General features: G+C 43.6%; 1 protein-coding gene across 4 annotated transcripts in view; it reads left to right on the top strand.

The window, feature by feature from the left end:
• The window catches only part of Cdk5rap2 (CDK5 regulatory subunit associated protein 2), a 181016-nt gene that overhangs the window by 39283 nt on the left and 116303 nt on the right, over positions 1-25430 (top strand). For 3 of the 4 annotated variants that reach the window (XM_077797084.1, XM_026408635.2, XM_026408634.2), the window contains exons 6-12: positions 3948-4071; positions 6854-7008; positions 11270-11432; positions 12567-12620; positions 13447-13566; positions 16180-16281; positions 22466-22684. In XM_077797084.1, coding sequence (XP_077653210.1) covers positions 3948-4071; positions 6854-7008; positions 11270-11432; positions 12567-12620; positions 13447-13566; positions 16180-16281; positions 22466-22684 — 937 coding nt within the window. The remainder of the gene's footprint in view (positions 1-3947; positions 4072-6853; positions 7009-11269; positions 11433-12566; positions 12621-13446; positions 13567-16179; positions 16282-22465; positions 22685-25430) is intronic. The other variant, XM_077797085.1, reaches the window with a different exon arrangement.

Here is a 25430-nt window from a genome sequence, read left to right as displayed (position 1 = left end):
CGGGAGTAGATATGTAGGTACGTAACTGGGAAGGTGAGCCTGTGAGGTGGCATTTGAAATGAAATCTGAGGTGTACGGAGGAATTGGCAGGTGAGTGGATGGAGAAGCGTTGAAGGAGAAGGGAATGCGTATATGTCTTAGGAATGAGAAGTCTAGGACCTTAGTGATTTTGGTCTTTCCCCTAAGATCAAATGAACAAGTGACACAATCAAGAGTTTGCTCTTGAGAAGGTCACACTCTGTGCTGGAAGTGGGTGGTGGGGAGAGCGAAGGGGAAGCAAGGAGGCCAGTTAGGATGCTGTTCAGTGGGCGAGGTGAGAGCTGGGTGCTGAGTGGTGGTGGTGGGAAGGACACTCGGGCAAGCCCACAGGCCTTGGTGTGAATAAGGAGGAGAGGGCAAGGCTGGTGCCTCCTGGGGTTAAGAGCATGAGCTCTGCTCGGAAACATCGCTGGGACTTCACCACTTTAGCCTCCTCTCCACCAGCTCTGCCCTACTGCGTTGAAGGCTCCACTGGTGCTCCTGTTCTGGCGTTCTCGCCTGGCCCTGGCGGGCTCTTCCCCTTTTGGTCCCCCCAGCTCAGTGCCTTCCCACTGCCTTGCCCTTGGAAAGGCTCCAATGTGGGTCACCGAGGCTCCTCCAGTCCATGTCAGTCTCTTCAGACTCTGACATGTAACGATAAGTCCATATGCACACCACTTTTGAGGTTAAGAACACTTTCACTCCCCTTGACATCCCATCATTATTCTGAGCAGAGCAAATCTAAAGGAGTACCCTCATTTTATAGAGGAGAGGTTTTGGGTCTGGCAACAGGAAGGGTTCTAAGCCCTAGTCAGAAAGGTCGGAACGAGGGTGAGTTCCCCGACATGGAGCACAGCTCCAGGCTTCAGATTTTGTTTTTTGATTTTCATGCATAGATGGAAGATACCTTTGCCAATATGCTTCCCTCAGCTCTCTTTTCTGCTGTATGATTTTTGGTGGGAGTGGAATATGGGACCTGCTATAGGAAAAGCCCTTGCTTTTCCCTAAAACTATAATTAGAATGGAAAAAATCCAGAGAGAATGTTGAGGATACAGGGTAATGAGAAGAGAGCTGGGATGTAGCTTCATGGTAGAGTGCCTGCTTAGTGTGCTCACTGGGGAAAAAAAAATAATGAGGGTAGTATTTCTAGAAGGTTCTTTCTTATGTTGGATAGAAAGCTGGATTAGAACCATTTCCCTATAGTCTCCTTATCTCCCTGTATCTCCCTATCTACCTGTTAGCCCAGATTCTATAAGAAAAGCAAGGGTAGAAGGAGGGAACTAACAAGTGCTAGATCCTATTTTGTCCCAAATCCTGTTCCTAGCACTTAATGTGCTTTTTTCTTTTGATCTTCATAACAGTTACGTGAGGCAGCCAGTGTTCCCATTTGAGTGAAGAGAAAATCGAGGCTCAGAGGAGAGGGGAAACTTGCCTGAGTTGGTCACTGAGCTGGGTCTGATCTGGCTCCAGAGCCCACTCTGCCTTGCTGTGAAGTAAACATATTTGTTTGCTCATTTTCCATTGTTATATTTATCAGTTACAATAAGGAGGCATTAAAAACAAAAGCAGTCATATTGTTGGGAGTAAATTTTATCTCCGTAGCTTTAAAACACAAACAAAAAATAATAATTCCATTAGCAGAGGAAAATTGTACCATACTGCTGAGTATAAATTTTATTGCTACAGTAACTGTAAAATACAAAGATGATAAATGAAAAGTTGGAACATTTATTATTGGGAATATATTTTATTGGTATAACTAAGACACAAACAAACTGAATAATACCAGTAGTTGTTAAAAATTGTAGTCAGCCTCTTGACAGTGTACATGATTCAGGCTGTAAAATGCCAAGGTTAGATGGGAGCTGGTGGAGGGAGGCTCTGCTCTGGTGGGTGGGGTGAGGGCAGGGGTTAAAGAGGGGAGCGATTTTATAGTGGAGGCTCCATAAAGCCCCAAGGGCTAAGACATTTGTGAGCCACCCGTGGCAGGAACTTGGGGCCAGAAAAACCCTCTGTGGCACAGGATGGAGGGCACGGGATGGAGCGAGTCTGGCATCCTTTTAGCCCTCTCTCATGCCCCTCGAGGGGCCATAGAAATGATTGTAAGTCACTGTGAGTTTTCCGAGTACTGAAACGAGTTAAGGGAGAGGTTGCTGAGGATACTTAATGGCATTAATCAGGAGGTGGAAATGATGGCCCTGGTTCTGGCTGGGGGGGTGGGCAGTGAGCTATTCCAGCTCAGAGCCCAGAAGAGGGATGGCAGGAGACCTCCTGCAGCAGCTCAGCAGGGGCCTGTGCTGCTCTGGCCTCAGAGGCAGCAGCCTCAGTGCGGTGCAGAGCACTCAGATGGAGGAAGAGGCACCCGCGTGTCAGCCATTAATTCTAAGAGGTAATCGTTTTTCACATGAGGAAACTAAGGGGTAACTGGTAATTTACTGAGGCTAGGTAATGTACCCAGAGTCACACTGGCACTAGAATAGAGCGAGACTGTGGAAGCGGATCTGTGTAGTTTCAGAGCCCATGCTCTTTACTTGCAGTTGTTCACACTGAATTCCATTAACATGATATCACAACCCTGGGGCCTTCTCCAGCCTTATTGGGGAAAGGAAAAAACAGATATAAATAAGGTCTTTATTTGCAGGCAACTCCTTTTTGAGACTTGGACAGCAAATTGGCCCTCTTGATTCTGCATTGTTCTTGGTAAAACGGTCACATAGCCTGGATGTGTGAGTGCCTGATCACAGGGTTCTCTGTTGGGGAAATTTTATATACCCCTAAAGTAGGACATGGGAGGCTAGTGGTGAAGACATTTTTTTTCTGTTGCAGTTTTTCTGAGAAACAGCTTTAGGTGGAGCCATTTCCTCTGTTATCCTGCTTTCTGGAAACCTGTAATCATTTAGAGATCTGAGCCTGCAGATCCGTGTCTGACGCGTTTTATTGTGGAGTCAGTGGTTGTGGCCCACATCTGCCCGGGCGCTATCCCCACACTGCTCAATGTGCAGAAAGGATATTCCAGGGGCCACAGTGGTTGCCTTGTATGTTTTGTGTCATCTCCCTCTTTTTTCCCTGAGAGGTAGCCTGAGCTGCAACAGATGGACCTAGCTGTATGTAAGGTGCTGTCCCCTCTTGCTGGTACAGCGTGACACTGTGCTTCTTAGCCCTCCAGATGCATTTTTGTTGCATTTGCTCCTTGGCATGTTGGTTGTTAGACCAGCTTTCCTATACCCCTGGTGGACATGACGTGTGCCTGGTCAAGAGCTTCCTGGTGGATATTCAGGCAGTAACTTCATGAGTCTTAAAAGTGTGCTTGCCCTTTGACCCACCAGTTCCCTTTCTAGGAATCTACCCTAGGAAATCAATGGATGGTAGACATACAAGGATGCTTTTATCATAACACTGCTTGGCATATTAAACAATGGCACTAATGCTTATTGAATGCTTATTTCATACCAGCCACTGATCTCAGATTTTTATGAGTATTATCAAACATGTTAAATCAGAAACAATTTAAATATTTAAAATATAAGCAATTGATTTAATAAATCATGTTATATTTCATATAGTAAGTTGATAGGTAGCTTTTAAAATAATGCTCTAGATTTCTATTTACTGACCCAGAAGAATGTTTATAGTGTATTAAGTAATAAGGTCAGTTCACTGATATGTATTAAATGGTTCTGTTTGTGTACAAAATGTCTGAAAGGCTACCTACTGAAATGTTGACTTAGTTATCCCGAGTGACAACGTTATGCATGAGTCTTACCTTTTTCTTATCTGTGTTTTGAAATTACATTAAAAAAAGAAAAAAGAATCTTGGTTTAGGGATGTGGGAGAAATGACTAATAAATATTCCTTGTCTCTGGGGAGCTGCTGAAGTTACCCACAGACTCTCACCCTAATGTGTTTTGCCCTCTGCCTTTTTCTGCAGCAAAGCAGTTGAGAGCTTAGCTGAAGGTGGTGGCTCTGAAATTCAGCGGGTGAAAGAAGATGCTCAGAAGAAGGTGCAGCAGGTGGAAGATCTCCTAACCAAGAGGATACTCCTTCTGGAAGGGGCAAGTCTGCAGATCTGAGGGACTGTGCTTCCCACCGCGGGTTGATGAGTGACGGGCTGGGTACAGTGTTGTTCCTAGACTGTCAAGGGTTTCATCAGTCGCTATAGGCACCCTCACCCTTATTGAGCATCTCCTGAGTTTACTCCGCATTTTAGACACTTTATATACAGAATTCATAACCATCATACCCTGAAAACTGGCTGCCATTGTCTTCATTCCTATATGAGACACTGAGGTTCAGAAAGAAATATTAACAGGTCCAAGTTAAATCCTAGATTTAGAGCTGTAACTGCTGGGTTTTGAACCTGTGCTCTTTTGACCACACCACTCTGTTTACTATCTGGTTTGGTTCCTTTATTATAAAGATGAGGAAGCTGAGGCCCAGAGAAGGGGAATGACTTCCTTACCTAAAGCTAGCTGAGCCTGGAACCAGAAATCCTGGCCTTTAGCCATCGCCTGCCTGTTCAGCCCCTGTCCCTCTGGCCTGACCTCATCCAACCATCCTGCCAGTGCCCACTGACTGTCCTTTCTCTCTGAGGCCCTGTGTGTAGCTTCTCCTTCTACTCATTCTCAGTTATGTGTTTCCTGTGATCATGATGCAAGCCAGGATGTTTCCTGGCTAAAAAATCCTGTTTGTGTCCTGGGTTACAAAGTTTTCCTCCATTTTAACTATTATTAACTAATATGGGTTGAGCGTCCTTATCTGAAATGCTTGGGACCAAAAGTGTTTTGGATATGGGGTTTTCTTTGGATTTTAGAATATTTGCATTTACATAATAAGATATCTTGGAGGTGGAACTCATTCTCAATATGCAGTCCATTTATATTTCATATAGTACATATATTTCACATATACTTTAAGTACATAATTTCATACAATATTTTTAGTGTGCTTGGTTTTGACCATGTCACGTGAGGTCAGATGTGGAATTTTCCACTTGTGACATCATGTTGGTACTCAGAAAGTTTCAGATTTTGGAGCATTTAGAGTTTGGATTTTTTGATTAGGGATTCTCAGACTATTCTAATTATTTAATTCCTGGTCTTTGGAGTAGTTTGATCTCAATTTTTCTACCCATAACTCTGGTATCTTTTTAGTGGATGCAAAGAGAAATGACTCCAAAAAGTACTTCTGGATGTAAAAAGCAGAGTCTGTATTGAGCAGCTGCAGCTAGCTGCCACTCAGATTGTGTCATCAGCCCTTACCTTCCCTTGGGCCACACAGGCGTTAGGCTCAGAAAGAGCGAGAAACTATCTAAGCCAAAAGTGGTCGAGTGGGACCTTTAAAAGAAGGATTTTCTGGAGTGTAGTGAAAATATAATTATGCTTTGAAGTGACGTGGCTTTTGATTTGGCCTCCTGGTTTCCCCAGTGTGTGCTTCTCCGTGTTTTGGCGTGCTGCAACCTATCTTTGTCACCTTGGACAAGGCATTTGCCTTTCCTTTGCCTCTGCTTCTGTGAAGTGAAAAGAGTGCCGCCTGCTGTGTGGAGTAGAGGGAACCAGCATCTGTGGAGGCTGCTGGTGGGCGAGGCTCCCTTCCGGCACTGCCTGTGCACACTGACCAGTTAATCCTTTCAGTAAACTGAGGAGGCAAATAGTTTTACCACCTTTTTTCTCTTTTCTTTCTTTTAAAACAGATGATGAAGGAGGCAGAGTGGCTGAGTCACAGCTCCAGGTCCTGGGTGCACATGTCCGGTGGTCTGGCTGCCAACCCACATTCTAGAATGCTGTTCTGTACAGTTTCGGTTATAACATTTTAGGGTTGCTAAGGATCAACTGTGATATAAATAAAGCTTCTTGCTTAGAGCCTGGCATTTAGTAGGCACTTAGTAAATAGCAGGCTTTATTGTTTGTTGTCTTAGAATATGGGGGATGGTTTTTGTCAGCTTTCACTAGACTGACAGGCAAGCCTCCTGGGGAGACAGGCCTGAGGGGTACTGTGGAGGGAAAGGGCAGGGAGAAGGAAGTCAACATCTCTTGAGCTTCCTGTGATGCAACATGTTTTTAACAGAGGTTCATAGCAGCTCTTTGATGAGATAGTGGTTATTCCTGTTCTATGGATTGGAAAGCTGGGGCTGAGAAAGGTTAAGGGCCTATCTGAAGTCACATAACAAATAAGTAGGAAAGCTGGGTTTTGAACCCAGTTTGAGTTGATTTTATCTTTGCAGTATAATCAGAGGCAGGGGGCTTTAATAGTTGGAGATTTAGGCCTGCTCCTAGGTTACTCGTGTGAGCACTGGAGCCTTTTCCCCTAACACAGACACTGCATGGGTGATTTATATAATTTTCTTGGTGGATTCTCTGAGCTCTCAAGAAGAACACAGAGTTTTTCACCACCTAAATCACTTTGGAAATCTAGAAAATGTACTTTAGAATTGTGTAGTCATTATCTTAAAAAGAAATGGGGGTGGGGGGGTGGGATGAATCTGTGTGGTGATCATGGTGACTCTTTGGAATTTATGTGTGTTTAGTATTGAGAGGCGCATTTCTCCTTGTTCTCATTGAAGCTGTAAATATTGATCTGATTTTTCAAAACCAAAAGTACAGTTCTTGTAGAGTTGATTCTTTTCCATTGGAAATGCCTATTACTCTTCAGGATACAAGAGGGAAAAATGGCTGGCAAATGTATTTATTACCGATTCTTTCCATGTATAGTACAATTCAGGGAGGGGAAATGTGCCGGAGAAAAAGTCATAAATATTTATATTTTAATCCAATTTCCTTTCAAAATGTTCCCAATTGTATTGAAAAATTGCATCAAATGCATTTAATTTAACTCTAGGATGTGAAAGCCGCCCAAGCAGAACTGGAAAAGGCCTTTGCAGGAACAGAAACGGAGAAGGCTCTTCGGCTGAGTTTGGAAAGCAAGCTTTCAGAGATGAAGAAGATGCACAAGGGGGACTTGGAGATGGTCCTGGTTCTGGAAGAGAAGGACAGGTCTGGCTCTCATCTTGGTGAAATCCTAACGTCTCATTATCTGCTGCGTGGGGAAAGGATTGTTCCTTTCCTTCCCTTCTTTTCCTCCATTCCCTCCTTGTCCCAAGGCTGTGAGTGGCTTACTGGAACATCTCCAAAACAATAAGATAGCAAACTGGGGATGACATTGGGCAGGAAAGAAAAGGAATAGAATGTAACATGAGGCAGAGACAGTAGATAGCTATTCACGTGGTAAGTTCCACTTAGATACTAAATCTAGCATTCAGTGTTAGCTTTAAGATTCCTGGTAACCAAGGAAAAAAGGAAAAACAATCTTGGTGGACATGAGATTTGCATTCCTCCCTGGGTAAAACAAGCCAGTAGCTCAGAGGAAGCCCAGTTGTACTTGGCACTATCAGAGAAAAATTTCTCTTGTGGTTCTTTCCACGGGAAAAGTAAGTGACCATATCCTCATAATAAATACTAGTGAATTTTGTGTGACCTGTTTTCCATCATATCTTTGAATGCTGGCAGGAGGCCCAAATCTGTACAGTACAGGGAGCCAAAAGCAGAACAATGTCAATTAGATACAGAGTCTGCTGGAGTCCAGAGAAACAGTGGACAGTAGGCCTTTTGGCCATCTTTAGTGCTCATCATATTTTACAGCCAAGCTTTTGATAAAAACTTGTTAGGAGAATGTTTACGTTTTATTTGTTACCATGAACCTTGCATTTTGATACTCCTGCCCTGTGTTGGTAGTTACTAAATGGAAGGTTGAGTTAGTTAAATGTCAGTGAGACTACTAGCTAACCTGTGACCTGTCTGTCAAAGAGTCAAGCTTGTTTGGAATTTGTTGGAAATTGTTCCAAAGTGAATGAACTAAATCCAGGGAATACTGACTAGTTCCTTTTATTAAAAAAAAAAAAAAAAAAAAAAAGTCATTGGTGCCTCCTGCATTGAAACACCCCCCGCCCCCACAACGTAGTTTAATTCTTATGTCCAAATGCTGGTGGCTTTTACTTCTCTCTGGGTGCCATCTTTTGAGATTTGTGTCTGCTACTTACTTTCATTTATGGGTTGGAAAAAATCAGATGAGCAAACCTTTTGCGATTTCCTGTGAAAGAGGAGAGCCCGTGGTCTCCATGTTTAGGTGCTCTAGCTTCTGCGTTTGGAGGAGCTAGCATTGTTGAGCATGCTGTGGCCTTTTCTTCGCTTTGAAATTAAGTTTTGTGATGAGGAAACTGAGTTCTCTGTGGATCCCAGTGGAGGGAGTAGGGACCATCCTGGCTTACCATTTGAGTCCTGTGTTTTTCTTGATCACATTGCTAGGAAGAGAAACTTCCCTGGAGTGGGGTTTTATCCTAAGAGCATGTAGAAGCCACTGAAGAGTTAGGGATGAGGTGCGGCACGACAGGATCAGGTTTAAATTTAGAGAAGCTGCCTTTGGGTCTGGTGCAAGACTGGTTCTCAGGCTGATACAGACTTGCAGACAGGAGGTGATGTGATCAGCACGGGGGAGTGGTTGGAGCGAAGGAGAACAGGCCGAGATGGAGAAGGTACGGGGGGTGTGATGACCGAATGGATGTGGGCTGGGGGAAAAGGCTGCAGGCTGAGTTGTATCTTCTGGGCCAGGGTGGAGCCTGAGCAGCTGCGGGATGGGAGTGCAGTTTGCTGAGTTGGGGAAGAAGGGGAAAGAAGCCGTGTGTTGAGGGGTGGGGCGGGGGGAGATGCTGCTTTCTTTCCGGACCCAGTGGGTTGAGGACTCTGAGTGAGTGGAGCTGAGGAGGTAGGTGGGTCTGTACATGGATCAAGGCCGGATGGAGGATGAGTAGATTCATTCCTTAACCAGCTGCTGAGCATGACCTGGGGTGCGCATAGGAAACAGAGGAAGCACAGTCCTGTTTATTTGGAGCTCTGGGTGGAAGAGGCAAATTCAGGGCCCTGTGCTCGGTGAGGGGCAGGGAAGGCTCATCAGGGGAGGAATCCTGGAGGTGCTAGCTCAGGGAGTGGTGTGTGCAAAGCCTGTCACACAGCCTGATTGTGGAGTCCCCGATAAGTATTCCCGGTTTGCGTTGCTGCGGAAGCATGATTTCTTGTTTTGTTTGCTGGGGGAAGAGGGACTTTGGGAGGATGAGTACTTACTTTTGTCTGGCTGGTGGGTTCTCCGGGAATGTGGGTGGTCATTCAGAGCTTTGGTAAAGGCTTCATCTTCCTGGGGTTCCCGCAGTTCCGTCTAGATGGGCACAGAAATCTGGTTTGTCAGACTTGTGAATGTGTTTGTCTCAGGGCTAGAGGTGTCCCGGCTGCACTGCCAGAGACTGGCAGCCAGATGCCAACTCCAGATTTGTGTTCAGGATTTGACAGTCTTTATGGTGAAACTCTGGGGACACAGATCTGTGTGCCCCCTCTCTGAAATCAGTCCTGCCTACTAGGCTCTTGGGGGTCAAGAGGTTAGCACTGCAGTGGAACAGGGGTCCCTGGTTACATCCTGGTGAGAGGGGTGCCAGATCTGCCAGAGTGACTCTCTGTTGGGCCTGGAGTTGGATCCTGAGGCCTGGCCCCTCACTTGGGTGGGCACTGCCAATATCTTCTGGGCTCCCGCCACCCCTTTTCAAAGAAAGACACAGGTTGTAGTTTTAGTTACTTTATTTCCTTCAGTCTGGCCTTTGAACTATTCAAATCTTAAAGGCAGTCAACTTTGGGGACCCTGCAAGTCGAATATGGCCTGCAGATATATTGTCTTTTCTTTGGTCTACACAGTAGTTTTAAGTTTGAATTAGTTGCCAATATCTAAAACAGACTTTCATGTAAAAGTCTGGATTTCTAGTTTCTCTTGAAAATCTCCAGATGCTGCCTTGCTGGGTCAAAGCTGCTGTTCCCTGTGGATGAGCCAGTCCTTCAGTTGGCCTCAGACTCCACAAGTTTGCCCCACTTTTTTCACTCCCTATCTGAAACTTGCTTTATGGTAACTGAAAAAAATCAATTTTATTGAGTTATAAATTACATACAATACAAGGCATCCATTTAGAAGTGTATTGTTGGGTGACTTTTTACCTCTCCATTGATGATGTGATGATGTGATGATTCCGAGCTAGACCCCTAGAGGGCAGTCTTACTCCTCCCTCCACATTTTTGGGGGCATCGCGCAGGTGCAGCCTGGTGCCCCATCCCAGTGCATTGCTAGCTATTCCAGCTGCTGTGTCTCCTTTCTAGCCTTAGCTGGGGGAGCTGAGTGCTTCAAGAGGGCTGCTCTGCTGTGTTTCCAATCCTTTACTCTTTTACTAAAACTGAGTTGCTTCCTTGGTTTAGCTACAGAAAGCATCTTCTGAGGTCCTCAGACAAAATGCTAATTGTTAAATGTTGAAAAGGGTAGTAATTGTAACAGCTGCCATTTGTTGAGTTCTGCCACAGGCCACGAGCTGTGAGGATTGTGTTAAATGGCTTAACTGCAGTCCACATGAGTAAGTTATCCCTTTTATAGCCAAGGAAATGCAGGCTCAGAGAGGTCAGATGACTTGCTGTGGTTGGGGAGTGGTTGATATGGGGACTTTAGTTCTCAGAAAAGAATGTGTTCATTTCTCCCTGTTGGGGCCACTCAGGTTGTGGATGGCAAAGCTTTCCTTAAGGGGAAAATGCTTAACCAGTGTGACCTGGTGGGACAGGTGGGAAGTGGGTGGGGCAGGGTTGGGAAGGACATTCCAGGAGCAGCTGATACAAAGGGATGGAAGCACACAGTCTGGTTTGGGAGAGAGCCGGAAGTGAGGCTACTACCTAGCGGTGGAGGTAATGGTTTCCTTTGAGATGAGACTGAGGCTGGGATATCTTGTCCAAGAGTTTGGCCTTTAACTTGAAAGTCAGTGTGTTTAAAAGCTTTGCCCTGAGGAGCTGTGGAGGAATCCCCTTGTTTTCTCCACACTCACCAGAGCACCTTTCCATCAGTTGTGTTTGCACAGACTTCTTTTGGAGGCAGGATTTTTTACCCAGAAAAATATTAATCCACTGCAGTCGGTGGGGGCAGTTGAGGTCTTTGAATTGGGGTGTGATCTGACCAGTGTGGCTGCCCAGAGTTGGATTCACTGGGGCCAGGCTAGAGGCAAGGGGACCTATTAATGTCATACTGATTCTGGCCTTTGACATCTGATCTGCAAGGTGTGTTTTTATTTATGTTTAGTCACTGGACCTGTCTATTTTGAACATGTCTGGCTCCATTTCCTGCCTCCTCCTGCTCCACTGAGCTAAGAGAACAGCATAGAATTAATATTTAAATTTTGTTCTCTTTTAGACTGATTGAGGAGTTGAAGCTGTCTTTGAAGAGCAGAGAAGCTTTAATTCAGTGCCTTGAAGAGGAGAAATCTCAGACGGCATGTCTTGATGAGAATGTGTCATCTGGAGAGCTCCGAAGACACTCTGCTGCTCTGAGGGAGGAAAAGGAGAGAGATGCTGAGGTGAAGTGTCAGCGCACCAGGGGGCGCTTTACCAGATCCTACTCCTCTATGGGAGATGGACTGGCCTTCATTCTGTGTGGTTCATACAAGGTCAGCTTCCAAATATGAGTCTTGTGAGCGAAGAATCAGCAGAAACAGCCTTTGTCAGGACCTGGCATTTTCTCTCCCCTCTCACGTGAAGAGTTGGTTAGAAAAACAGTGCCCGCTGGTCTGTCTCATCATGTGTTAATCTGTTGTTGCCTGTGGACTCTGTTTTCATCGTTGGGCTTTCTTAGAGTAGAACAGTGGTGCATTGTGCTTGTCTGTTTAACCTGTGTGGTGAGAGGCAGGCTTGAGGCCAGCTTTGGTCTGAAACTTCAGAGGTGGTGGGGGGACGGAAGTGAGCCCTGCTGGGCCTGGTGGCATTTGAGGGGTTCAGTGGACTATCTCATTCAGTCTTCTCAGCCACCTGGCCAGGAGGAGATCCCCGTCCCCTTTTGAGTTTAGAACCAGACTCAGAGGAGTTGTTATATTTTTCCAGGCTCCAAGAGGTGGGTTGCTGGTAGCTGACCCCAAACCCCTAGACCCCTGCCCTGACTCTAGGTGGCCTCCACAGCTACTGTTTGGAACAGGGCGGTCAGGGCCAGGAAGTGCAGGCGGGTCTTGATCTAGACCTTCCATTCTTTCTTTCTTTCCTTTTTTTTAAAAGTTATAGGTGGACACAATACCTTTATTTTGTGTATTTCTCTTTATGCGATGCTGAGGATCAAACCTTGTGCCTCACACGTGCTAGGCAAGTGGTCTACCACTGAGCTACATCCCCAGCCACTAGAGCTTCCATTCTTGCTGGAGCAAGGGTGGTGGCTGCTGCATGCAGGAGGTTCACAGTGGGGCATGTTCTGGGTGCTTGTGGAGGTCTTGGTTCCTTTATGCCTTGTCAGTGAGTTCTTTAGCCTTGCCAGGAAATGACATTGCCTCCTACTCCTCCTTTTAAGCCTCCTTTGCACTCCACGGGGCAGAGAAAAGGAGAGAACCCTTGACTTAATGAATGCCACAGCAATGGGGAAAAGTAGGTTCATGAGGTGCTCATTCTGCTTGTTTTAGGAAAGCTAATGGGGTGCCGTCTCTCTGGGTCTAACGAATATCTTTTCTTAGGCTGCACAAATGGAGCATCAGAAGGAGAGAAGTCATTTTGAAGAAATGATCCAGGTATGTTGATACATTTTATTGAAGATTTCTCCTATTCTTGCTTCTTGTTTTATTCCAAGTGTGATAGACAATTCTGTGTATCATCAGCTGTCAGTTATTGAATGCTCCTGGGTGCCATTAAACTTAAGAATCTTTAGAGGGAGTTTCTCAATCTTTGTGGTAACTGTGTAACAGTCCTGTTTTACAGATGTGTATCTGAGGCCAGGAAGGTGAGGTCACTTGTCCAGGATCACAAAGCTGGTTAGACTATGGTGAGGACTCAGACCTGCCAGTCCACGGGCTCTCCCAGTCATGGTAGCCGGATTTGTGTTGTGCCCACAGCATAGAAAGTGCTTTCATGTCCATTACCTCATTTGACCCTTACAGCAACCCAGGAGGGAGGCAGCAGTGATTATCTTTAGAAATAAACTTACACTGTAAATGTGTAGTTTAGTCTCCATCAAACCAGATTCTCTGCTAGCTTTTGTAGCATTAAGGAATGAAATTAATGGTCTGTTATTTCCTTCCAAATAACCTGGTACAGTTCAAAGACTCTGATGTGACTGTATTCAGATTTTGGAAGGCACTGGAGTCCTTCCCATAGGAATAGCTGTCATCATCTCAGCTGATCTGATCCCCTTCCCTTCACCCAGTCCTGTTGCCGAGAGCAGTAACACAGTAACTTGGAGCTGATGCCACTGCGTTCAGCTCGACTTGGAAACATTAATCACAGGTTGACAGGAATAAGATAGAATAACTGCATTTGAGTGTGCTCTTAAAGATATATTTACAGTGCATTTTGGTTGCAACGCATCAACTTAGTGAATCTTTTTCTAATCTAATTTAGGCACTTCAGAAGGACCTGAGAGAAAAGGAAAGAGAAATTGCTACAGAGAAGAAAAATAGTTTAAAGAGGGATAAAGCCATTCAGGGCCTAACCATGGCATTAAAATCAAAGGAAAAAGAGGTATGTCTGATACACTTGAGGTGAGATTTTTCTTTATTAGTTTCTGTCACTGGCCTGTTCTACCCTGAATTTTTAGCTTTAGGTAAAAAGTTCATAAGAGAGCTGAGATAATATAAAAAGTGGGGAAAGGATCCTTTATTTCATTGGAAATCCAGTGCGCCCAAGAAAAATATGTTAAACATGTAATTTAAATTTCCTAATAGTCACATGGAAAGAAGTATAAAGAAACATGTAAAATTAACTTTAATAATATATACGTCCCAGATATCATTTTAATATAAAATCAATAAAACAAAGGTTATAATGAGACATTTAGCTTTTTTCCCCAGAGTTTGAAGTTCAGATGTTCATCTCGGTCCATACTCGGCCCAACTCATGTGGCTAGTGATTGCCCTGGTGGACAGTTATAGTCAAGATCTGATCTTTTGGTGGATAGTAGAAAATTGAGATAAAGGAGTTGATGAGCCTGTGACTGGACCAGTTAAAGAGCCATCTGGTTGGTTGTCTTTGGGATCCAAGGAGATGGCTGATGGCTGTATTCTTGTCATTGGAGCTGTCAGTTGTGTCCCAGTGATATGCTAGGTGCAAGACCCCACATGGAGGGGACACTCAGTTCTGCTTGCAAGTCCAGTGTAGAACCAAGAGTGATAGGTGTGATTGAGGGAGGTTCAGGGGCTGGGGTGGCAGAGGGTGGAGCAGATCCTGATGTGAATTTTAAAGAAGGAGAGTGTGGGTGTTAGACGGGAAGGAAGGCAGAGATGGGAGGCCATTTTGGACAGAGGGAAAATGTTGGTCAAGTCATAACAGGATTATAGGCCAGGGTGTGTGTATGGCACCAAAACCAGCCTGGGGCTGCCCGAGCACAGAGTGGAGAACTTGTGTGAGGCGAAAGAAGAAGCTGGACTGGTTGCCAGGGGCAGTCAGAGGAGGGGACTAAACGTATTTTCAGCTGCTCAGGGGGCATGCCACCGGGGGCTCTTGGGTAGGAGGGTGTGGTTCCATTTTCCTTTTAGAGAGGCCTCTGCAATATTTGGAGAGTAAATTACAGGAGGGAAAGAATGGAGGCAGAGAGGTCAGGAGCCCTGTTGAGAGTCGTAATTGAAGATTAGAAATAAGGTTGTGGAAATCTAATGTTAGATGTTGAACTTCAGATAAGGGATAGTCAAGGATGACTTTAGGGGCTGGGGATGTGGCTCAAGCGGTAGCGCGCTCGCCTGGCATGCGTGCTGCCCGGGTTCGATCCTCAGCACCACATACCAACAAAGATGTTGTGTCCGCCGAGAACTAAAAAATAAATATTAAAAAAAAAAAAAAAAAAAAAAAAAAAAAGGATGACTTTAGGTGTCTGACTCGCATGTCTAGGGACCTGGGGTTGCCGCCAGCTCAGACCATAGCATAGAAAATGGAGTCTTGTGGTGAGCTGGGGCAGTGGTGGGGGTGATGGGCTGTTTAGAGAGTACTGGCCTGGGAGCCCTGGCTGAGCTGTCCAGGAGGCAGAAGGATCTGCAAGTCTATAAAGCGTGGAGAGCATGGTCAACCTGAAGAGCTGACTGGGAGTCACTCCCCTGTCTGCAGGTGGGCTTTAAAATCTGAGAGTTGGCCTGTTTACCCAAGGAGAGAGTAGAATGGGAAAGGAGGCTGAGGGTGAGACTGCGGGGGACTGCAGAATTTCAGGGACAGGGTCAAGAGCGCACAAAGCAGGCAGCAGGAATGGTTGCAGGAGTAGGAGCCTGAGCAGGAAACGGGTCCTGACGAAGCAAAAGGAATGCAGGAGTTTGGAGCAACAGAGGTTTGGCTCCTAATAACAGCAGCCACCATTCTTGTCATGTGTTGGAAGTTCAGGGCCCAGCTGAAGCTGGAGACCTCACTGTGTTGAGGAGCAGTTCTGGGTGCTAGCAAAGTATAGGATGTGGTCGTGGTAGTTCATAGCTGACCCTAGGGTATAGGAGGCGGTCTCTAGAAGATGAAATTCTGGGACTAGCCAGGCCAGGTGGTTGGGTGGGTCATCTCTGTGGCCAGTAATAGTAGTAACACCTGGTATGAGCCAAGCACCATTTGAGCACCAGTGCATATTACCTCATTTAACTCTAACAATTCTACAGTTGGGTGAGTGGTGGTAACCTCATCTTATTAAGTACCGGAGGTGGGGTAGCTTTATCAAGAAAAGAGGTTTATTTAACTCACAGTTTTAAAGGCAGCCCCATAGGTTCAGCCTTTCTTGAGGGCCTAATGATGGTTGGTAGGAGCATGGTCAAGAGGAAGAGATCTCCAAACAGGAAGTCATAGCAAAACTAGGAGTCCAGAGTCCCTCCTAAGAGCTGACTTAAGGACCAGTTGATGTAAGGACCTCCCACTGAGCTACACCTCTTAAAGGACTTGCCTCCCAGTGTTGCCACACTGAGGACCAAGTTTCCAACACATGAACCATAGCTGAAGTTGAGAGAATTGGATCTTAAAGAGGTTAATTCATCCAGCTAGTCAGCTAGAAATCCCACTCAGGTATTTTCTGACCACAGAGCCCTTGTATATACAATTGAGCAGGAAGAGCATTTGGGCTGAGCAGAGAGGAGAGCCCAGTTATATATTTGGCTGCCATTCCTTACTTTTTGCTAGGTTGAAGAACTTAACTCTGAAATCAAAGAGCTCAGTGCTACCTTTGCTGAGGCCAAAGAGGCCCTGCAGAAAACACAGGAAGCACAGATCCTGAAATGCCAGGTGAGTGTCACTTTAATTTCAGGGTGTGTTTATCCCCGCCCCCCCCCCCCGCCCCCCCCCCCCCCCCCAATGCTAGGCACTGAGTGCTCATGCTCAGTGCTCATGCTCTGCCACCACCACACTCCCAGCCTTGGGACTATCTCTTATCCTAACTCTGGATGAGGTCAGGGCTTTGCAGCTGAAGGGAACCTGGATGATTTAAATAAGGAGAGCTGTGGGTGGTCTTTAGTGATAGAATCAGCTCAGTCTGTTTAAGGGGAAATTCTCTGCCAGCTTTGGGAGCTTCTCTAGCCCCCTCCTCAATTTGATAACAGTGATAACTATTCCCAGAGTTGCAGTGCCGAGTATTAGTGCAGCGTGTGTGGATTATCTCTTGTAATCTCCCCAGCCCTGTGGGGAAGGTAATCATTCTCACCCTTATATTTGTGAGGTTTTTGAAACTCAGCAAGGGTGTATAGCTTGTTCACTGCCACACAGCTGGCAAACTGTGGGGCCAGGATTGAAATGCAGTGATTGTGAATACCAGCAGGCTTTTATTGAACACATACTTTGTGCCAGGCCCTGCTAGGTGCTCCCCATAGATTATCTCAGTTATCTGTCCAGCAGCTCTGTGAAGTAGGCACTGTTAATATCTTGTTTTACTGCTGAGGAAGTCCAGGTTGACAGATTGAAGTAACTTGCTAGGGTCCTTACACTGGTAAGTGACAGAGCTGGGGTTTGAATCAATCTCATTGCCCAGCTTGAGCTTTTGCCTGCCATCCCAAACCTTCCCTCACCTGGATGCTTCAATTCTACCTCTTCCTTCTGAATTTTGGTTCCAGAGGTCTTGCTGTTTTTATGGCTGGTCTTTTCTCTTTTGCTGCCCTACCACATTGTACTAGAGGGACTCCTATTTTCCCCTTTGTCTGTCTCTCTCTTCCTAATTTCAGTTTTGTGCTCTTTAATTATTTAAGAATTTTCTTCCCATGTTTCTGGTTTCCCGAAACAGTTTATACCTATGACTCAGGATGTAAGGAATCCTCCAGCCCAGTAAGTCCATGCTGCCCAGGGTCTTCTTCCTGTCCCTGCGCCAGTGCTGCTTGTGGTCGTAAGGTGGAAGTTAGAAGTTAAATCTAGGGCATGTGGATTCCTAATCTTCACATCCCTTCCTCATCTTTTGCAGAGCTTTGGTTCACAATAAGAATAATTGAAGTAATTTGGTTTAAATCATGGTATGCTAGATAAACCTCTGCTTTTGTGAGTCTCAGACTTGCCCTCTCCTACTGTGTTGACAGTACTTGATGAAATGGAGCTGCAATTACATTTCACTCTGTTTTTTCTCCTCTAGCTTAGAAAATAACAAGCTTTAAAAGCTGAATCCTTAGGAAAACCATCCAATTTTCCATTGCTTAAGAAAAAAATATATATGTTGGCAATTGATAGCCAGAGACCCGACATTCTTATAAGATTTGGGGTATTTTACTTATTATGTTGGGCCTTGAAGAAAAGAAAGGAGTCTTATGAATTTAAATGTTTCCCAGAATTATTGCATACATTTATTAATTTAATAACTCTTAGTCCTAGTTGAAAGACTTTCAGAATATTTAAGTCTTGCAGTGCACAGGGCTCAGGGACTGTTGTAACTCCTGAGGTTATGTAAGGTGGGCTGTTTGGAGAACCTTCTTTGAACCTTTATCCAAAAAGATAGTGTGTTTGTGAATGGTAGAGAGTTTGTGGCAGGATTTGAATTCAAATCTGTCTCCAGAGCCTGTTTTTTCCTACTTATCTGTGAATAAATGTACACAGTACACATATATTGGTTTTCTGTTTGAAGTATGTGCATGGTTTTCACAGACGTGTAAAGTGTCTCTTCCATGTATTGGGGCCTTTTGGATATCACACGCTCTGAACTAATTGCAGCAGTAGTAGAAGAGCCAAAGTTCACAGGGCTGGCTTCAAGCCTGACACTGAAGTGACAGCAAGTGACAGTTAAGCCTTGGAGTGGCTGCCCAAGCACAGATGCACAGAGACGTGAATTCTGATCCCAGGTATGACTCTGTGCGAGCTGCAGTGTGGGCTGCCTGGCATTCTTCCAAACCCAATTAAACAAATTATTTCCAAATTGGAAATGGCATCCCTCTTCTAACTATAAAACTGAAATGCATATTTTAGGAAGTTTATTTTTACTTTTTATTTATTTATTCATTTTTTTGGGTCCTGTGGATTGAACCCAGTTTTTTTTTTTTTTTTTTTTTTTTTTTTTTTTTAAACCACTGAGCTACATCTCTAGTCCTTTTAATTTTTATTTTGAGACAGGGTTTCACTAAGTTGCCCAAGCTGGCCTTGAACTTGTGATCCTGCTGCTTTGGCCTCCCAAGTTGCTGGGATTACAGACCTGCATGTTTTTTCTTTTCTTTACCCAACATTCTTGCCACAGTAGTATATATAGATGCACTCAGTCTATTTTATTTCGAGACAGTTGAGTCACGTGTGGTATAGATGTCTGAATTCTTTACTCAGTTGTCAAAGGTAGCATCACCTCCCAGGTCACACAGCTGAAGCTGGCCTTGAACCCAGGGCTCTAACTCTCTCCCTTTTGAGCTCAACATGTTTCTACACAATTGGCAGGGGTGGTTTGTTTAAGATTATATTTGGCCTTTAGCTCCTGACCATGTTTAATTGGACCAAATATTTGCCATTGAGCATCATTCAGAAAAAGGTAGAAAGCCCTCCAGAGAAGTAGATCAAAAAGCCATTTAAGGAAAATTCAACGTGGACAGAGTTATGAAATGAATAGAATCAATGCATTTAAATTCTTTAAGCTTAGATATTTAAAGAAGTTTCACCATTCCTATTTATGTGGAAATCCTGTAGAACTTTCATTGCTTGATAATAACTGTTAATATCAAAATTAGGCACATTTAACAAGTGCCTAATTGATGTTCCTGTCTCTAACCTTCACCCCCACCCCCAACTCATTCTCCTTGTTTTCATTCTTGTTTCTTTCTTTCTTTTCTTTTTTCTTTTTTTTTTTGAGTTCATTGGAATCCTCACTGATCTGGGCAGGGCAGTGCAGTGCTGTGGAAAGAACACGGGCCCTGAGTCATTTGAATCCCAGATCTAGTCACTGTGGTCTGAAGACAGACTAGTCATTTAGTAGTTCTCAACTTGTTATTTAAATGGGCACAGAAATGTGTACTTTTGCAGTTGGTATGAAAAAGAGAGACACCCTGTATGTAAAAGTGTTTGTTTAGCTCTTTTTATAAAATCAGTGCTTAATAAAGCACAAAAGGGGAGTTGTAACTGTTGTTCAAGAGGAATTTTAACAATCATTGTATACTTTCTTTTATTGGTTGAGTTTAAACATTTTTTTGTGGGGGTGGGGTATTGGGGATTGAACCCAGGGTTGCTTACCCGTGGAGCCACATCCCCAACCCTTTTTATTTTTTATTTTGAGACAGAGTTTCATTGAGTTGTTAGGCCCTTGCTAATTTTCTGAGGCTGAATTTGAATTTGCATTCCTCCTGCCTACGGAGTTACTGGGATTATAGGAGTGCATTATCATGCCTGGATGTCATAGACATTTAAAAAAAATATTTTTGGCCTTTTGACCTAGGTTTCCCACTTTTTATTAATTTCCAAAGAAATAAAAACGGAAGCTTTCGTAAACTTACATTGCAGTTTGATTGGTGCTCACTCTCATTTCATGTTGCTCTGTGTCAAATAAGCAATTAGGGGAACATAGGCCCGATGACTGGGTTTAGGTGGCCCTCAAACAGCAGAGGTCTGTAGCCCCCAGGTTCACTGTGGTTGTAGTCCACTTCCTGAACAACTGGGTTGACACCTGAACACCTGTGACCTGAAAAGGCCAAGAAGCTGGAGCTATTATTCGAGTCTGAATTGTAGCTTTTGAGAATTCAACTGTCAGCTCCTTTTGAATTCTTAATTTTGCATATTAGTCAAAGTAAAAGAACAGATTTATTAAAAAGTTTTATTTTCTCCTGATTAGAAGATTACATATGCTTCCACTCCTCCCCTGATTAGAAAGAAAAAGAAGAAATCTGGAAATGACCCACTCAATATTGATGTTTTAATGTGTTTCTTAATGACTCTCTTTTATGTATAGATTTTTTTTACATCATTTAAAATTAGGTTTTTTATTTTTTTCGTGTAACACTGTAACTTGGATATATTCCCATGTTATTGATTCTTTGTAAATGTAGTTTTCAGATTTCATTGTGTATATTCATCATACTTTATTTTTGCATATTTAAGTTGTTTCTTATTTTTTACTGTTATAAGTGATAATATAACATTGGTCCACTTTATGCTTTGAATATAGCCCTTGCTGCTCTGCCACTGTGTCTTATTTTTTAAAGGACATGTTTTTTTTCTCTTCTCTCCTTGCTCCTCTCTCATCTCAGGGGAAACAGGATCAACTTCCTTCCCCATGCTAGGCAGAGGTATCTGTCCCTGAGCACACACCCACCGTAGGAACAAAATCATGCATACTCTGGGGATGGGAACAAAATCATGCATACTCTGGGGATGGAACCAAAAGATCTCAGAAATGACTGTCTCTCAAATTAACAAGTAAATTACAACTGTGGACAGAGAACATGTGGAATGTAGCCTTTGGATTACCTCTTTAAAAATCCTCTGTTCCCCTTGATGGGCAAAATCTCAGCCTTTGGGACAGGAATCCTCTGTGTTTCTCCTTCCCTAGCAAAGCAATAAAATTTCTTTTTCTCAAAATGTGTCCTCATTATTAGATTGGTATTGGGGACAAGGACTGATGAATGACTTTGTAAATACCCCCCCTCCCCCATATTTTGGGATCTTCTGAGATTCAATTCAAGGAATGGAATTATTGGGATGAGTGTGAACGTGTTTATGCTATTCAGATGTACTCGATGTATATATCAATCTGTCCATCTAGGGTTATATTTATTTACATTTCTCCCAATATATTTCCTGGCTTCTGGGTGTTACCAAAAGCTTGGTCCTTATCCCTGATGCCAATCCAATAACGAGGACCCAGTTTTGAGAAAAAGAAAAGTTTTTATTGCTTTGCCAGCAAAGGAGAAACATAGAGGACTCCTGTCCCAGAGGCTGAGATCCAAAGGCTACATTCCACATGTTCTCTGTCCAGAGTTGTAATTCACTTGTTAATTTGGGAGGCTGTTATTTCTGAGACCTTCTGGTGCCATCCCCAGAGTCTGCATTACTTTGTTCCTGTATGCCCAAGGACAGATAACTCTGCCTGGGATGGGGAAGGAAGGTAATCTGTTTCCCCTGAAATTAGAGAGGGGGAGAGATTAGGGAGGAGCAGGTAGAGAAGAGAAAGAAATATGACCTTTTAAAAATAAGTCACAGTGGCAGAGCAGCAAGGGCTTTGTATATCTCAGAATAAAGTGGACCACTGTTCCATGATTGCATGTCTGGCTATTCAAGAACAACTATGAAGAGTTGTGCCATCCACACAAGCTTGCCAGCCCTGAGTATCCCATTAAAACAGTCTTGCTTGATATCTGAGAACTTGTTTTAATTTGCTCTCTTTAATTATTGTGGGTTATGGCTTTTTTTTTTTCATGTTTGTGATCACGAATGCAGTTTTTCAGGTGAACAGTGTATTAATGAAATAAAGGTGTTCTTGACAAACTCTTGGACTTTGCTGAAATTATAGCCTTTCAAAGTGACCCTTGGAACTACCATGCTGACCTCTCCTTGTCGTCCTCTGGATTTAAACCATCTTAACAGCTAGTGCTTAGATCCATCACTACTTTTCAAGTGAAGCTGTGAAGCTGCTGATTTTCTTCCTTTTTAAAATGACATTTTTTTTGTCATTATGAAAGTAACATGTTCACTTACCTCAGAACATTTGAAAATATAGAGAAATGAACAAAAAATAAACTATACCTACTATATCTTCACCCCACTAAAGTTAGTTACTGTTAACATTTTGTGTTTTCTTTTGTTCAAAAATACTACTTCTACACAAGTATAGGCTTTCTTTCATATCTGATCATAATATAAACATCCTCTGTTAGTCCAAAATCTTCATATTGTTTGTGCTTTGAAACCTGAATGTTGTCTATGTTAATCTTTCTCTTTTCCTTTTCCCCCCCAAGGCGAAAAAGGAACAGATTTCCTGGTTTGTTTAATGAGGCATGAAAATCAGCTCACCCCCTCCCTTTTTTTCCAGGGCTCTGAAGGCTCCCAGGCTGCTCTGACAGAAAAGGAAGCCCTCTTGGCCGAGCTGCGCTCAGAAAACCTTACTAAGAGTTCGGAGAACCACAGACTGCGGAGGAGCATTAAGAAGGTCACTCAGGAGCTCAGTGACCTGCAGCAGGAGAAGGCGAGACTGGAGAGGGACCTGGAGGAAGCCCGCTGCGAGGGGAGCAGGGGAGCCCGCACCATCCAGGTGAGAGGCGCCCGGCCCCTGATGGTGGGTGGTGCGTTTGGCCTGCCTTGTGCTGCTGTTTGGGTTGTAGGGAGATATTCATTGCAGAAAATAGAAAAATGGGAAAAACATACAGAGAATACTTCACTCATCATCATCTCACCTAGAAACCACCAGTCTTAACTATCTGCTGTTTCAGTCCTTTTAGTTCTCTCTTTGCCTCTCACTATTGGTATCAAGGTGAGAATGCAGTTTGTAGGCCCTTTTTGATTCAGTGTTGGTTCTTTGCATGATTGTTCTTGAGAAACACAGTTTTTGTTTCAGCGTGGTTTGAGGTGCCGCAATGTGTTGAATAGTCCCTTAGTGTAGAGCCTTTAGGTCGTTTTACTTTTTTTGCCTTGTAACAAATGCTGCAGCAAACATCCTTCTACGTGAGTATTTATGTGAATAATATTTAGCCACTGATTATTTTTGATAAACGTATAATTACCGGGCCAATCAGTGAATATTTTAAAGACTTTTATAGACTCAAATTGTCCTGGAACAAAGATTGTGCCAGGTTTCTCTGTGTCATCTTTTTAAAAGGCTGCATTCCATTCAGCATTGGGTATTAGCATCTAAAAATTCTCTGTCAATTTGGTAGGCTTATTAAATTTCAATTCTATCAAAATGTAAGTATTCAGCATCTTTTAATTTAATTCCTCCTGAGAGTCACAGCCAGACACCCAGCCTTGGTGCCATCAGGCAGGACAGGGCCTGAGTCGGCGTGATCACTGACACTCAGGTTAATTAAATTACCTGCTCCAGAGCCAGGCAGTCGTTAGAGCACAGGGCTCTAAAGAGAGCGTTGGGTATCACTGGTTGGGGTTGCTTTTGGCAGGGCTGCCAGGATTAGGTGAAATCCTAACGTTAAGTCTGAACAGAGAATTGAATTACAAATGTTTGTGTATTTTAATAACATTTTTAATAACCATTAAGAGAGCAGTAATGGAAGTTTAGAGAAGTAAGAAAATGTCAGCTACAACTTTACCACCTTAACAAAGCAACGCTGTTTCCAGTTTTCCCCTCCAGTGGGTATGCTTCTGGGCTCTGTCTAATCAGAGACTAAATCCTGTTCTGTGTTTTTGGAGCACTCGCTCTATCATAGGCAACTTCCTTCTGCGAGGCTCCACAGTGATCACGTGCAGCAGTGCGTACTCTTTCACTGATGGCTTTCACGTGATGTCTTAATGATTTCCTCCTTTGTTGGATATTTCTGCTGTTTAAATAATGCCACAATGAATATCTTTGGGCATAAAATCATTTTTTCTTGAAATCCCTCAGGCAGATTCTGAAGAATGAGATTACTAAGTCATATGGTGCAAATCTTTATATTGGTTAATTATGCAGCCAGATATTAGAACAGAGGACTGGTTCAACTCAGGCTGCCACCAGCAGTAGTAGAGTATACCAGATTATTGCCTGCCATGAGCAGGCCAGTTTCCGAATTTGTCAGTGTTGTTGAACATCAAATGCATCTGGTTTAGCTGCTGATGGGAGGCCAGGGAAGCTTCTGAAGGTTTTACTTTTCTAAGGAAGATGAAATCTTATACATGACAAAGTGTAAAGCAGTTTACCATTGAGAGCTAACTCATGTAACTTACTGTATACTTGTGCAGAAGATCCTAGTGGCCTGGAGTAGCCAGGGAGACCTTCAGGGAGGAGATGACACATGAGTTGAGTGACAGGGGTAAGACTGGAGTAGTGTGCCTTACGAACGAGGCAAAGAAAAGCCTGGCCAGAGGTCCTTTATGGAGTTGAAGTTTTCATGGTTCATTCCAATGTTCTTCACTGTTGGATTCTTATTTATTTATTTATTTATTTGGCTTAAAATAGTCCCCTGCCCCTGTCATCATAAAAATGTTTATTTAGTAAAATCTGGATGGTGGGCAGGTGGGGAGATACATGCACACATGTAATTATACACTCATATATATACTATGTGCTTCTTTTTTTAATCTTATCATTTGGTCAGCATTTGAAATCTCTCTATAACATTGTTGGATCCATAATTCACTTATTCATAAAATCCCTGGTGCTTCTAAAAGAATTTTGCTCTGCTGCTGACATAAGATGCACTTCTGGGGCTGGAGATGTGGCTCAACGGTAGTGCGCTCGCCTGGCATGCGTGCGGCCCGGGTTCGATCCTCAGCACCACATACCAACAAAGATGTTGTGTCCGCCGAGAACAAAAAAATGAAAAAAAAAAAGATGCACTTCTGCATAACGTGTACATTTTCATAAGGAGGTTAGAATATTTGGCAAGGACTGGGAGGCCAGGATTGTGCTAGGAAGGGGTTGGGCAAGTACACTCTGAGGGGGGCTCCTTGGAAGCAGCAGGTACCTAGCTGACTGGCTTTGGTGAAAGGGAAATGCATTGTCTTGTGTAGTGAAGTTGCTGTAAGGGCGGACGACTCTGAGAGATGGCTGCTTTTTCTTTTTTTTTTTTAAATTTTTATTTATTTTTTTTAGTCATACATGACAATAGAATGCATTTTTATATATAATACATACATGGAATGTACATACATCAATCATATTGTCTATTCTATTCTGCTGCCCTTCCTATTCTCCCTACTCCTCCCCTCCTCTCCCATCCTTTCTCTCTATCCAATCTAATGTGACACACTTTTTTATCTTTTTCTCATCACAACATCATATATGTATTCTATATAACAATGAGGTTCTCCTTCCATCTTCTGTGCAACTCCCCTTCTCCCTCTTTTTC

Source organism: Urocitellus parryii, chromosome 4, assembly GCF_045843805.1.
Source record: "Urocitellus parryii isolate mUroPar1 chromosome 4, mUroPar1.hap1, whole genome shotgun sequence".
Classification (NCBI taxonomy): Eukaryota; Metazoa; Chordata; class Mammalia; order Rodentia; family Sciuridae; genus Urocitellus; species Urocitellus parryii.
This window is presented reverse-complemented; position numbering and strand designations above follow the sequence as displayed.